At 51.4% G+C, this 13,003-nt stretch overlaps 2 protein-coding genes across 3 annotated transcripts; one reads left to right on the forward strand and one right to left on the reverse strand.

Annotated features, from left to right (window-relative positions):
- The first annotated feature begins 1,029 nt into the window (after nucleotides 1-1,029).
- On the forward strand, nucleotides 1,030-3,453 carry LOC308141273 (nucleoside diphosphate kinase B-like). Its single transcript, XM_080511363.1, has 5 exons — nucleotides 1,030-1,166; nucleotides 2,063-2,193; nucleotides 2,679-2,780; nucleotides 2,986-3,098; nucleotides 3,185-3,453. Exons 2-5 carry the CDS (start codon nucleotides 2,077-2,079, stop codon nucleotides 3,300-3,302), a joined length of 450 nt encoding a protein of 149 aa, XP_080367489.1. The 5' UTR covers nucleotides 1,030-1,166; nucleotides 2,063-2,076; the 3' UTR covers nucleotides 3,303-3,453.
- Nucleotides 3,454-4,390: 937 nt separating this feature from the next.
- Nucleotides 4,391-12,790, reverse strand: LOC308141246 (MBT domain-containing protein 1-like). 2 transcript variants are annotated; one of them, XM_080511331.1, is made up of 18 exons: nucleotides 12,588-12,790; nucleotides 11,307-11,580; nucleotides 11,044-11,177; nucleotides 10,869-10,962; nucleotides 10,499-10,578; nucleotides 9,640-9,757; nucleotides 9,426-9,560; nucleotides 9,230-9,318; nucleotides 8,925-9,023; nucleotides 8,014-8,149; nucleotides 7,859-7,917; nucleotides 7,349-7,453; nucleotides 7,122-7,269; nucleotides 6,971-7,053; nucleotides 6,623-6,860; nucleotides 6,443-6,514; nucleotides 6,161-6,349; nucleotides 4,391-5,424 (listed from the first exon to the last, which is right to left on the reverse strand). In XM_080511331.1, the coding sequence occupies exons 1-18, from the start codon at nucleotides 12,741-12,743 to the stop codon at nucleotides 5,363-5,365; spliced, it is 2,271 nt and encodes a 756-aa protein (XP_080367457.1). In that variant the 5' UTR covers nucleotides 12,744-12,790; the 3' UTR covers nucleotides 4,391-5,362. The 2 variants fall into 2 exon arrangements, with proteins under 2 accessions (XP_080367457.1, XP_080367456.1); XM_080511330.1 differs by having other exon boundaries at nucleotides 10,869-11,177.
- Nucleotides 12,791-13,003: the final 213 nt, after the last annotated feature.

The raw sequence follows: 13,003 nt of genomic DNA on the forward strand, positions 1-13,003 counted from the left end.
TCAGTCCACTGCACACCTGCAGCTCAGATCACAGTCCAATAGAACTTCAACACCATCATGTTCTCCGGCGTTCAGACTGAATCAGACGCGGAGTTCCTCAGGGTTCCGTGTTCGGACCCACAACCTTCTGCACGAAACCTGTTTTCTCCGGGAACTGTTAACTTCTTGATCATACACACATTTCATTTTATCTATGAAACCAAAGGATCCTGCAGACAGGAGTGTCACGGCGACACGGCGAGTCGTGGCCCGATGACGCCGACTCAGCGAACGATGACGCGGCGGGAGGCGGGAGGTGAGGTGTGCGTTGCAGTCACAGGGTTCAGTCTAAGTTTAACCTGCTGACACATTTATAACAGACGGGTTATCACGTTATCGCAAACTGTCGCTTCAGACATGTGGATCCGCATTTCAGGCCCAACACCTCCGACTGTCTCCATGGCAACCGAGAGCCGGGGCCCCTGGGTAGTGTAGTATTAAGAGATATCGCCCGTCGTTTCAGAATCTGACTTCAGATTGAGAGTTTTCAGGTTTGATGCTCCCTGATGCTACCTTTGACCCCCACCTCCACCCCCACCCCCACCCCGATCAGCTCCATGCTGCACCGCCACATCCTAGAAATGTTTTTGCAGGTAAAAGAGAATTAGCATCAGGGGATTAATAAAGTATGATGAGGTTTGTCACTGACCAGTTGATAAACTGTTCTCAGATCAGTTTTCACAGAGTGTTTGCAGACAATGGTTTTTGTAGGGATTCACCGAAAACAGCCTTCAGATGTTCAGAACTAAATGTAGATGTGTACATGTCAACAGTTAAAAGAAAGACAATTACGTTTTTTTTTATTATTATGTTGCTACGTTTAGATAAAATTCACTGCCAAAGGACACTTCTTGAGGAACGCGGTCTAAAACTAACCCGGCTCCTCATTGGTTGGCGGATCTGTCAGCAAGTGACAGATGTGGACACACACACACACACACACACACACACACACACACACACACACACACACACACACACACACACACACACACACACACACACACACACACTGACCCTCCCCCTCACTGCAGCCTTTAAATACAGCTCCTCTCTGGCTGTTTGGCCTTGGTGATCGCTTCCCCTCCGCCGGCACATCAACTTCACTCGCTCTCCTCCAAACCAAGGTAGATATCACACACACACACACACACACACACACACACACACACACACACACACACACACACACACACACACACACACACACACGCACACACAGATTCCTTTGTTTTAAACCTACTTTCCAAAAAACACATGCAAAACAAAAATACAACTAACTGCTGCAGATAACCGACTTAAATCTGCTTATCTTTCATGTGAATAACCAGAAAATGTTCGCCAACTGAGAATCTATATATATATATATATATCTTTCTAGAAGAATTGAATGAATGAGACCTGAACACTCCGATAACCAATGCCGTCGTCTGAAATGCGTCTTAAATTCATCCTCAGTGGTTTTGAACTCAACACTCTTAAACTGTTAATCAGCCCACTAACTTGGCACTAACCGACCCGGCAGTGTCAACTCGCTCTTTAGGAACGCCAACCGCTAATGTCCATTAGCGCGCTAATATCCATTAGCGTGCTGATGTCCATTAGCTGATGTTACGTCGTCTGAAAAGCTCATAAAAGTGTCTCTTGACGTGTCCCTGAGGGACTCCTCGTTGCCGTGCAGGGAAACTGATCCCAGTGCAGTTTGCCCAGTCTCACAGGAGCATTCGGAGTATTATTATTAGCGAATCAGAGATGGCGGCGCACGGCGGCGCGGCCATGCGTGAGCCGACACCTGTTGGCAGTAAAATTAGCAGCCGCAGCTTTTTGTCCCGCGAGCAGCTGTCGGGTGGAAGACTTCCTCCCAGCAGCAGAAACTGGAGATCTGGAGTTTTGACGCCTCGCCGCACGTCGCCAACGGCCAATCAGACGCCACGGCGGGTCACATGGTCACAGGCTGGAGGCGACAGAGAGAGAGAGAGAGAGAGAGATCCTCTGTTCATTTGCTTGTGTGTCTTGTGTCCAGCCTCTTCAGTCGACATGGAGCGTACTTTCGTGGCCGTGAAACCCGATGGCGTGCAGCGTGGTCTCTGCGGCGAGATCATCAAGCGCTTCGAGCAGCGGGGCTTCAAACTGGTTGCCGCCAAGTTCATCCAGGTAACCGTGGCGACTGGTCGCAGAGATAAAGAGCCAGTCAAACTCTGCGCCGCCATACTGCCTGCCTGTGGCAGGGGCGGGGCCTAAAGCTGGGTGGGGATGGGGGCGTGGCCTAAAGCTGGATGGAGATGGGGGCGTGGCCTAAAGCTGGATGGGGGTGGGGGCGTGGTCTAAAGCTGGGTGGAGGGGCGGGGCCTAAAGCTGGGTGGGGGAGGGGCGTGGCCTAAAGCTGGATGGGGTGGGGGCGGGGCCTAAAGCTGGGTGGGGATGGGGGCGTGGCCTAAAGCTGGTCAGGGTGGGAATGTAACGCTGTGGGCGGAGCTTTCTTTTCTTGGCAATGTTACTTAAACGAATCATTAGAATTAATCATGAGATTTGTCGTCAACTATCAGTCGTTCATTGTTAAATAAACAACCGATGGTCTGGTAGGATAACGCTGACTCATCAGTTCTGGAAGGTGACCGATGGTTGTTGTGGTGTTTCAGGCCTCTGAGGACCACATGAAGAAGCACTACCAGGACCTGAAGGACATGCCCTTCTATGCTGGACTCTGCAAATACATGTCCTCCGGCCCCGTCTTCGCCATGGTAACGCACCCGTCCCTCCCTCTCTCTCTCTCCCCCTCTCGTTCGGCCACTTCATGACCGACCTCTCAGGTCATTTAGAACGACCAAACGGTTTAATTGATTTGGACGTTGGAAGGATTCCTAAAGAGTCCTGTAGAATTGGCGGCGGCCGCGGCGGGCTCTGATTGGCCGGCTCGGTCAGCTGACAGGTGTGGCTGTGTTGCAGGTTTGGGAGGGCCAGAGCGTGGTGAAGCTGGTGAGGATGATGCTGGGGGAGACCAACCCCGCCGACTCCAAGCCCGGCAGCATCCGCGGAGACCTGTGCATCAACATCGGCAGGTGAGCCGGGGACACGCTGACGCAAGCTAGCCCGGTACCGCCGCGTTCTGCTCCACTATTAACTCGGTACTCCCCCCCCCCCCCAGGAACATCATCCACGGCAGCGACACCCTGGAGAACGCCAAGACCGAGGTCGGCCTGTGGTTCAAGGCTGAGGAGTTCGTTAACTGGACCCCCGCCGTGCAGCCCTTCCTGTACGAGTAAATCCACCAACCGGAGAAAAAAACCACACCCAGCTGGACCCCCCCCCCCCTCTCCCTACCCCCCCTCCCCCGCAGTCGATCCTCTGACTTCGTCGTCATCCATGAACCCACAACATGTCACACTGATCAATAAAGTGTTGTCATGGTAACCACGCACTGTTGCTGTCACTTCTTGGCCCTGCTTGCGGCCGTTAGCGGCCGTTAGCAGCCGTTAGCGGGCGTCGCGCCGCGTAGCAGCTATAGAAATGTCCGCCACTTAAAAATGCTTAGCGGCCGTTAGCGGCTGTTAGCGGCAGTTAGTGGCCATTAGCGGCCGTTAGCAGCTGTTAGCGGGCGTTAGCGGCTGTTAGCGGGCGTCGCGCCGCTTAGCAGCTATAGAAATGTCCGCCACTTAAAAATGCTTAGCGGCCGTTAGTGGCTGTTAGCGGCAGTTAGTGGCCATTAGCGGGCGTTAGCGGCTGTTAGCGGGCGTTAGTGGCCGTTAGCGGCTGTTAGCGGCCGTCGCGCCACGTAGCAGCTATTTGTTTGTTTGTTTTGCACGAGCGGCGTCTCTTGACTCCAGAGAAACGCGACGCCCACTGGGATCATGTGAAGGCACAAAGTTTCCCTTCTAAAGTTTCCTGCCGGCTGATTGAGAAAGTGAAAGTCATTAGCTTTACTTTGAAAAGCCGAATTTTTATTTACGACCAAGTTAATTCTGCAGCAAAACTGCAGGTTGCCATGTTGGCTGACCTGAATAAATAAAAGTTACAAGCTTCAGTCTTCAGTCGAAATTTTTTTTTCAATTAATCGCAATTAATTACAGAAAATGTGCAATTAATTAGTGAATGTTTTTTAATTAATTCCCATTATTCACTTCGTCATGTTTGTGAAGGTCAACATAAATACTTCTTGTTTGCCAAAGGGAAATAGTAATTCCCAATATGAAACTATAACCCCCCCCCCCCCCCCCAGACTGGACCTGGTCCAGACTTCCAGCAGGTGAAGGCGTCTCACTTTTCTTTTTCACACTCGGTGCCAAACTGTCCGAGAACCGAGTCGCCGATGAAACGAACCGATGAAATCGAGACGAAACAAGAAGCTCTGGTTTTTTTACATTTTATTGCATAAAACTGTGAAGTGAGTATTTTTGTTGTTGTTTTATTTTTGTTAAACATTTAAACGTCTTTACAATCATGCTGCCAGAAAATTGCACGTCGCAGTAAGTGCTTCAACGAAGGCCGGCCTCTCAGGACGGACCTCCGTCACAAAACCATCACAGACCAGACTCACGTCCCCCGGGACCAAATAAAACAAACAACAACAACAACAACAACAACAACAACAACAAAAAAACATGCAGTAACTTCACCAAAGCTTGAATCGTCTCCTGTCCCATGTGACACATATAAAAACATCACAGACGACACGGCAGGAAGCTGCTTCCACTTCCTGTCAGTACAAAAACACACGTTTCTTCACAGCTTGTCCAAAAAAATCCTCCATAGAAACTTTTTTTTTTTTTACCAAATCGGTTTATCGTCCACACGACGGCACCACGATACAAAGAGTCACACGTTTAAAAAAAAGACGACAAACACGGACGAACAAGTCTCTTTATAAACGGCTCCACGAGTTTAAAACTCACAACATCCACATTTCAGATTAGAAAAGACGAAACACACTGAAATGTGATTTTAGGTTCTAAAATAGATAACTTTTTTTTCTTTTCTTTTCTTTTTGCACCGTTCTTTATTTTTTTTGTCGTTTCTCGACTTTCTCCGTCCGTCTCTGGTATTTTGGACGCGCAGCAGCTCTCAGCTGCAGATAAATAAAACATATGAGTAGAAGTCTGATAAAACTGTCTCCGTTAAATACATTCTGTAGAATCAACCTGCTGTGTGTGTGTGTGTGTGTGTGTGTGTGTGTGTGTGTGTGTGTGTGTGTGTGTGTGTGTGTGTGTGTGTGTCATGGCGGCGCCCCCTGCTGTCTGCCTCCAACACTCACAGCCACTGTGTGGTTGTGGGCGGGGCCTGCGGGGGGGGGCGCTCTCACCGTGGACGGAACCGACCGGCGAGACGTTCACTGGCGCTCGGCGCCGCCCTGGTTCCTCACGGCGCCGGTCGCCGCGGCAACGTGAAGTCCTGAAACCACAAAGCGTCGTTTGTCCCGAGGCGTTTCCAGGAGAGACTTTGAACACAATGACCTCAATTTATTTGTTTACATATGTTTGTGTCGTTTCCCTGAGTTGTTTACTCAGACGGGTACTTGTTTGTTTGCTCCTGTAGTTGTGTTATTTCCTTCTCGTGTTTAATCGTTTACTTGTGTTGTTTACTGCTGTAGTTATGTTGTTTTCTTGTTTTGTTTACTGCTGTAGTTGTCTTGTCTTTGTGTTGTTTACTGTTGTAGTTATGTTGTTTCCTTGTGTTGTTTACCGCTGTAGTTATGTTGTTTCCTCGTGTTGTTTACTGTTGTAATTATGTTGCTTCCTTGTGTTGTTTACTCAGGTAATTATCTTGTTGTCTTGTGTTGTTTATTCTCGTAGTTGCGTCGCTTCTTTGTGTTGTGTAGTTGTCTTGCTTACTGCTGTAGTTGTCTTGTCTCTTTGTGTTGTTTATTTTCGTAGTAATTTCTTTGTGTTGTGTCGTTGACTTGTTTACTGCTGTAGTTGTCTTGTCTCTTTGTGTTGTTTATTCATGTACTTGTTTGTTTCCTCATGTGGTCGTGTTGTTTGTTTGTGTGCTTGTTCTTGTTGTGTTGTTTACTTGTGCAGTTATTTCAGTGTGGTTGTTTCCCCCCCCTTGTGTTGTTTATTTGTGTGCTTGTGTAGTTTCCTTGTGTTGTTGTTGTTGTTTACTCGTGTAGTTGAGTTGTGTTTACCGGTCCTGTCCTCGCCGTGCGGGCTGCCCTCGGGCTCGACGGACGCCGGCTGGGCGGCCATGTTGGGAGCAGGGGGTGATGGGTAATCGGGCAGAGTCTCGTTCTCGTCCCCCGACAGGCTCCGCGGGACCCCGGTTACCACGGCGCCGGAGAGACTGACGGGTCGCTTAGCAACGGGCAGCTTCCTCTCTGACGAGACAACAACAGTCTGAGACAACGACTCACACCGGCCAATCGGACGCCTCCACGGGCGATGATGTCATCTTAAAGACACACACTGACTTTTCTTCTGTCCTTTGTACTGCTGAGACTTTTTCCGTTGTTTGGACGCCGCGGACTGCGAGTCTCTGCAACCTGGAACACACACACACCTCAGTGTGTTTACAGTGTGTGTGCGCGCGCGTGTGTGTGTGTGTGTGTGTGTGTGTGTGTGTGTGTGTGTGTGTGTGTGTGTGTGCCTACCTGCGTTGACCGCGGGCGGCTGCAGCTGGTAGCCGGTCAGCTGACACCAGCCCACCGGGTACAGGTCAGGTGACTCACAGTCCACCCACTGGTCGTACTCGTCCTCCCAGCCGTCGAAGTGTACCCGTAGCAACCGGTGGACGATGCGTGTCACCGTGGCAACGCAGACGAGGCGGGGCTCCATGAGGTCCACGGCCTCCAGCTTCATCCCGGGACGGAAGCCGTGGTCCGGGACGTCCTGACGAGGGACAGACGGTTTTCACGTTAGCGTGCTACGCTAACTCACTTCCCCTTGTCTTGAGCGCTGACAGTGTGTGTGTGTGTGTGTGTGTGTGTGTGTGTGTGGACCTTGTTGAAGAGGCCCACCGGAGCAGCTACAGACTGACTCTCCTTCAAATACTCGAACCAGCGGAATGGAAGACTTTTGTAACCTGAGAGGGAGGCACATTTTTTTTAAAACTGAGCGTCCTTCGCGCCGCGTGCGCTTCCGCCAACTCACCTCTGGGGGGCGTCAGCTCGATGTTGTTGATCTCGCAGAAGCCGGCGGGGAAGACGGAGGGCGAGGTGGAGTGGTAGCAGAACCAGTCGGAGCCGTCGGCCGCCTCCGAGCCGTCGATGCCGATCATCAGGTAGCCGTCAGCCAGGACCTGGAGGGGTGCAGCCGTTAGCCGCTAGCCGTTAGCCCGCCGCCGAGACGCCGCGCGGCGGCCCCGCCGGCAGCCTCACCTTCCTCACGGTGGCCACGCAGATGGCCGACAGGTTCAGGGGGTCGATGGCCTCCAGCTTCATGCCGTCTTCGAACCAGCGCCCGCTCTGGTCCACCTCCTTCACCTGAGGCCAGAGGTCAGAGGTCAGAGGTCAGACCTATTCTGCCCCTCAGAACAGACTAAAGCCACCATTTTCGTTTCAGGGAAGTCTCTCGTTTCCACGGCGACATTTTGAAAACGATGTAGTCGGTCCACCAGTGGTTTGTTTTTTGTAACGGCGAGTCAACGTCGCACCTGAGCCATCAATTTGTTTATTTGTTCATTTGCTTTCAACAAAATGACGTCAAGCTGAGTTTCTCGGAATTCTCCCACTTCCCTGGTGGGAAGTTCCCAGCTCGACAGGTGAATTTCCTCACTTAAATTTCCCCGACGACCCGGTGAACGCGTCATAAACTAACAAGAGGAACGGCGACACTGCCCCCCGGTGGTCACGGCATGAACTACCGCAAAGAACAGCAGGGGGTCTCACCGGAGCAAACAGCTGTCCAGGAGCGTCCATGTGTCCCCCGTCCATCTTCTTAGACACATCTGAAGACACACACACACACACACACATACACACACACACTGAAAGCATTGTGGTGAAGCGACGGCGTGGCGGAGTGCGGGGGAGCGAGGACCCACCGGAGCGTTTGAAGCGGTGTCCGATGGAGCGCGACCAGCCGACGCTGTGGATCAGTGGACTGTACATGTGGCACCAGAAATCATCGGAGCCGTCGTCACACTCCTCGTACACCAGCCTCAGGCGCCCGCCAATCACCTGCCGGGACAATGACACCCTGTCAGCCAAGGTCACAGGAACCCCCCCCTACCCCTCCACCCCCCCCCCCCCCCCCCTCACCCCTCCACCCCCCAAAGTCTCACAATCTCACACATCAACAGGTGTAGAGCTGCTGATCCCGACTGTGAGACGTTCAGTGGCACTGAGCCTGAAAACACTCAATATTAATGATACTGTCATAATACTGTCATAATACTATATTAATACTGTCATAATACTATAATATTACTATAATAATACTATAATGATACTATAATAATACTATATTAATAATGTCATAATACTGTAATAATACTATAATGATACTATAATATTACTATATTAATACTGTCATAATACTATAATTATACTGTCATAGTACTATAATAATACTATAATGATACTATAACAATACTATAATGATACTATAATGATACTATAATGATACTGTCATAATACTATAATGATACTAAAATATTACTATAATAATACTATAATGATACTATAATGATACTGTCATAATACTATAATAATACTATAATAATAATAAATAACGTCTCCATTGTTTTGTACAGTTAAATGTTGCATTCCTGCCTTGTTGTGTTGCAAAATGTTTACATTGCTACAGTGAGGTGAAGTTGATACATTTCCACACACACACACACACACACACACACACACACACACACACACACACACACACACACACACACACACACACACACACACACACACACACACACACACACACACACACACACACACACACACACACCTCCTCTACCAGAGCAACTCTGGTGCGACACAGGTGAGTTTTATCCACCACCTCCACCCTCATCTGCTTCTTGAAGGGGAACTGCATGCTCTCCTGCACCTGGAGGGGTAAAGTAGGAGTGCAGGGGGGGGGGGGGGTAAGTTAGGAGGCATTCAGGGACCATGCTGAGTGTGGGAAACCCTGAATATTCACTGACACTTAAGTCTGATCCTGGATACTGATCACTTAAAAAGGTGTGTGTGTGTGTGTGTGTGTGTGTGTGTGTGTGTGTGTGTGTGTGTGTGTGTGTGTGTGTGTGTGTGTACCTTGAAGCTGAAGTCCGGGGGCAGAGTTTTGGTGCCCGTCAGTCTTTTGATGAGGAAATTCTTCCAGTTGGTGAACCTGTGTAGGATGGCTGAACACACACACACACACACACACACACACACACAGTTACCATGGGAACTGCCGGCGGCTGTCGCCCGTCTGTCCCCCCCGGTTCAGACACGGAGTGTCCCTTACTCTGCGGGGGGACCAGAGGTTTCCCGCCAGCAGCACACCAGCCCACAGGGTGGAGGTCCGGGACGCACAAGTTCAACCAGAAGTCCCTGGAGGCGTCGCTGTCGAAGCCCTCGTACCTCATCAGGGCCTTAAAGCCTGCACACACACACACACACGGGTGTCTGGTCTGTGTGTGTGTGTGTGTGTGTGTGTGTGCGTGTGTGTGTGTGTGTACCAGCCAGTTTGATGACACCGGCGATCCAGTAGACCTTCATGGACAAACCACTGTCTGTGTTCGGGACTTCAACCCTGATTCCTTCACTGACGTCGCTCCACGACCTCCCCATCGGCACCTCAAAGCAAAACCCAGTAGAACACGTTAAAAACACACACACACACACACACACACACACACACACACACACACACACACACACACACACACACACACACACACACACACACACACACACACACACACATTGTAAAACACAAAACCCACAAAAACAGAAAGTAAAAGAAATGAGAAACGAGTTTCCCAAAGTCACAACCTCGGTGACGACATGAGTGTTCCACTGTGTGTGTGTCTGTGTGTGTTTTCTGTGTGTGTTTGTGTGTATTTGTGTGTGTTTTATGTGTGTGTTCGTGTGTTTTCTGTATGTTTTTGTGTGTATTTGTGTGTGTTTGTGTGTATTTGTATGTTTTTTGTTTATTTTTGCTTGTTTTGTGTTTGTGTGTGTTTTCTGTGTGTGTTTGTGTGTATTTGTGTTTGTTTGTGTGTTTTCTGTGTGTTTGTGTGTTTTTTTGTTTGTTTTGTGTGTATTTGTGTGTTTTCTGTATGTGTTTTCTGTGTGTGTTTGTGTGTATTTGTGTTTGTTTGTGTGTTTTCTGTGTGTTTGTGTGTTTTTTTGTTTGTTTTGTGTGTATTTGTGTGTTTTCTGTGTGTGTTTTCTGTGTGTGTTTGTGTGTATTTGTGTTTGTTTGTGTGTTTTCTGTGTGTTTGTGTGTTTTTTTGTTTGTTTTTGTTTGTTTTGTGTTTGTGTGTATTTGTGTGTTTTCTGTGTGTGTGTGTGTGTTGCGTTTCGTCCACCCACGTGTTTGAAGCAGCTGACCGGCGCCCCCGCCACCTCGCCGTCTCCAAGGTAACGGCCCCAGTCGAACATGTCCACGGCGGCTGCAGCCAATCACAGACTGCGTTAACTTTGTGGTCACTGAGCTGAGGCTCCACCCACTTTTCCCACGTGTGTGTGTGTGTGTGTGTGTGTGTGTGTGTGTGTGTGTGTTTGTGTGTGTGTGTGTGTGTGGGAGGGGCATCTACTTTAACTATCAATAGACAAGGCTCACATCTACTTTACACTGTAACTCAGGACCTGTGTAATTATATAGAGACAGAAGTTCTTCATAGAAAACCTCATGAGTTAATCAGCCATTGCGATGCGACCCCCCCCCCCGGCGGTGACTCACCCCCCCTCCTGATGGAGCTCTGCTGGCCGTAGGACACTTTGGTCATCTGAGGCTGCTTCTGCAGGACTTTGGCCTTCTTGGTGGGGGGTTTCCCCTGCAGAGCAGAGAGAGAGAGAGAGAGGTCAGAGGTCAGGGTGGGGGGGTGGGGGGGGTGGGTGACGCCGGGGGCTCCTACCTGCAGCCGGGCCAGGATGCTGGCCTTCTTGGAGTTGGAGGAGTAACTCCTGGAGCAGGAGACGCTGCAGAAGCGCTTGGTCTTGCTGTAGAAGGCGTCGCGGACGCCGACCATCCCGCACATCTCGCAGGTGGCTGAGGACGCAGACGCACACACAACCGCAGCATGAATTCAGGGGGTGAAATCAGGGGGTGAATTCCGACGGCGCCCCCCCCCCCCCCCCCACCCCCCCCCTCCCCCCTCCCAGCCCCGGTCAGACTGACCCATGCCGGCCTTGCCGTCAGGGTAGGTGTACAGCTGCCCGTTGGTCTTGATGAGCGTCAGCGAGGAGGAGGAGGAGGAGGAGGAGGACGAGGGCGTGAGCGCCGCCAGCCCGTCCCCGCCCTCTCCTCCGCCCGACTCGTCGTCCTCGCTGTCCTCGGGGCTGGACCCCCCGCTGGCCCCGCTGGAGTCGCTGCTGCAGCAGCTGCTGCGCTCCTCCTCCACGCTGTCCATCATCCCGAACGAGTCCCGCCTCTTCCTGGATGGGCGCTCGACCTGGTGGGGGGGGGGGGGGGGTCAAAGGTCGACACGTCAACACGGGTCGGAAAGCAGGTGTGGAACTCGGTGTGAAACCAGCATACAACCAGGTACTCAATTCAATTCAACTTTATTCATACAGCACCACACACAACAGTTGTTTCTCGGTGCTTTTTAACACAGAGAAATGAAACCAGGAGTGAAACTAGTGTGAAACCAGTTCCGAAATGTATCCACTGTGAAACCAGGTCTGGACACAAGCAACAAGCTCTGAAACCAGTCTGCTGCCACCGCTGAAACCAGCGTGAAACCAGTTCTCACACCTATTCGAGTGACAGGTGATGCGTTCAGGGACCGTCGGACTGCAGAGCGCCGCCGATGACCTCCAGCCGTTCCGGTGACTCCGGGTCACTCCGGGTCCCGGCGGCGGGTGAAGCCGGTGGAACGCCGCCTTCCTGCCGCCTGTCACTCGGCTGCGAGCCCCCGGCTGACATTAATAACGCCCAGCGGGGGGGGGGGGGGGGGGGGGGGGGTGTAATAACATGGTAAGACCAATAAACGCTGACTGTATTAATCAGATATAGAGCCGCGGTTAACAATGAATGCGGCGGGACAACAGAAACACAATAACAAAATATATTTCCCCCGCATAAAAACCCGATCATCACAATATTCCTGCGCCGAATGAAATGTTATATCGTGAATTGTAGTGAATACTTAATGGAAGTGTCCCGTCGGAAGCGAGCCTCGAAGGAAGAGCTATTCATTCTAAATCCGCGGGTTTGCGAGTGGAGTTCCGTGAAGGCGGCAGCCGAAGCGAGGACATTTATAGAATCTGACCTCACGTGTGACCGATTTCACGAAGGACATGCACGCCGATGGAAAGCGCACATGTGACCCGTAAAGGACAGCCGTCGACTGTCGTTTCAGCCTGTGCCGTTTTCCGTCAGGGTGCAGTCGAAGGTTAAATTCCCCGGTTTCTCGGCGGGGTCTCGCTCGGGCTGCCGGTCAGCCGGCGCACTCACCAGGTCTCGGGGGTTCTCCATCAGGCCGGGCCGGCAGGAGGAGCAGGAGGTCCGGGGAGCCGAGGCACGGGGGAAAACCCCCCCCCCACCCACCGCGGCAGCCCGCAGGGGTCCACGGGGAGTCCGCAGGAGTCCGGCCGGAGGCTCCGTCAGCATCCAGCGGCGGACATCTCTTCTCCTCCGTGCGCTCCGCCACGCTGCGCTCTGATTGGCTGCTGCCGCTGCCTCGCGAGCGGCCCGGAGATAGAGGCGCTGCAGCGCTTTATTTACTCCTGCAGGACAGACGCGGGTCCTGCAGCGACACCTGCCGGACGACCAGGGGCCCCGCAGCACGTCGAACACCCCAAACAGGCTCCTTTTCAGGGTTTTTCAACCTCTTTTGAGCAACAAGACACACTTTTTTGTTTTGGAAAAAT

Source organism: Blennius ocellaris (assembly GCF_963422515.1).
Source record: "Blennius ocellaris genome assembly, chromosome: 16".
NCBI lineage: Eukaryota > Metazoa > Chordata > Actinopteri > Blenniiformes > Blenniidae > Blennius > Blennius ocellaris.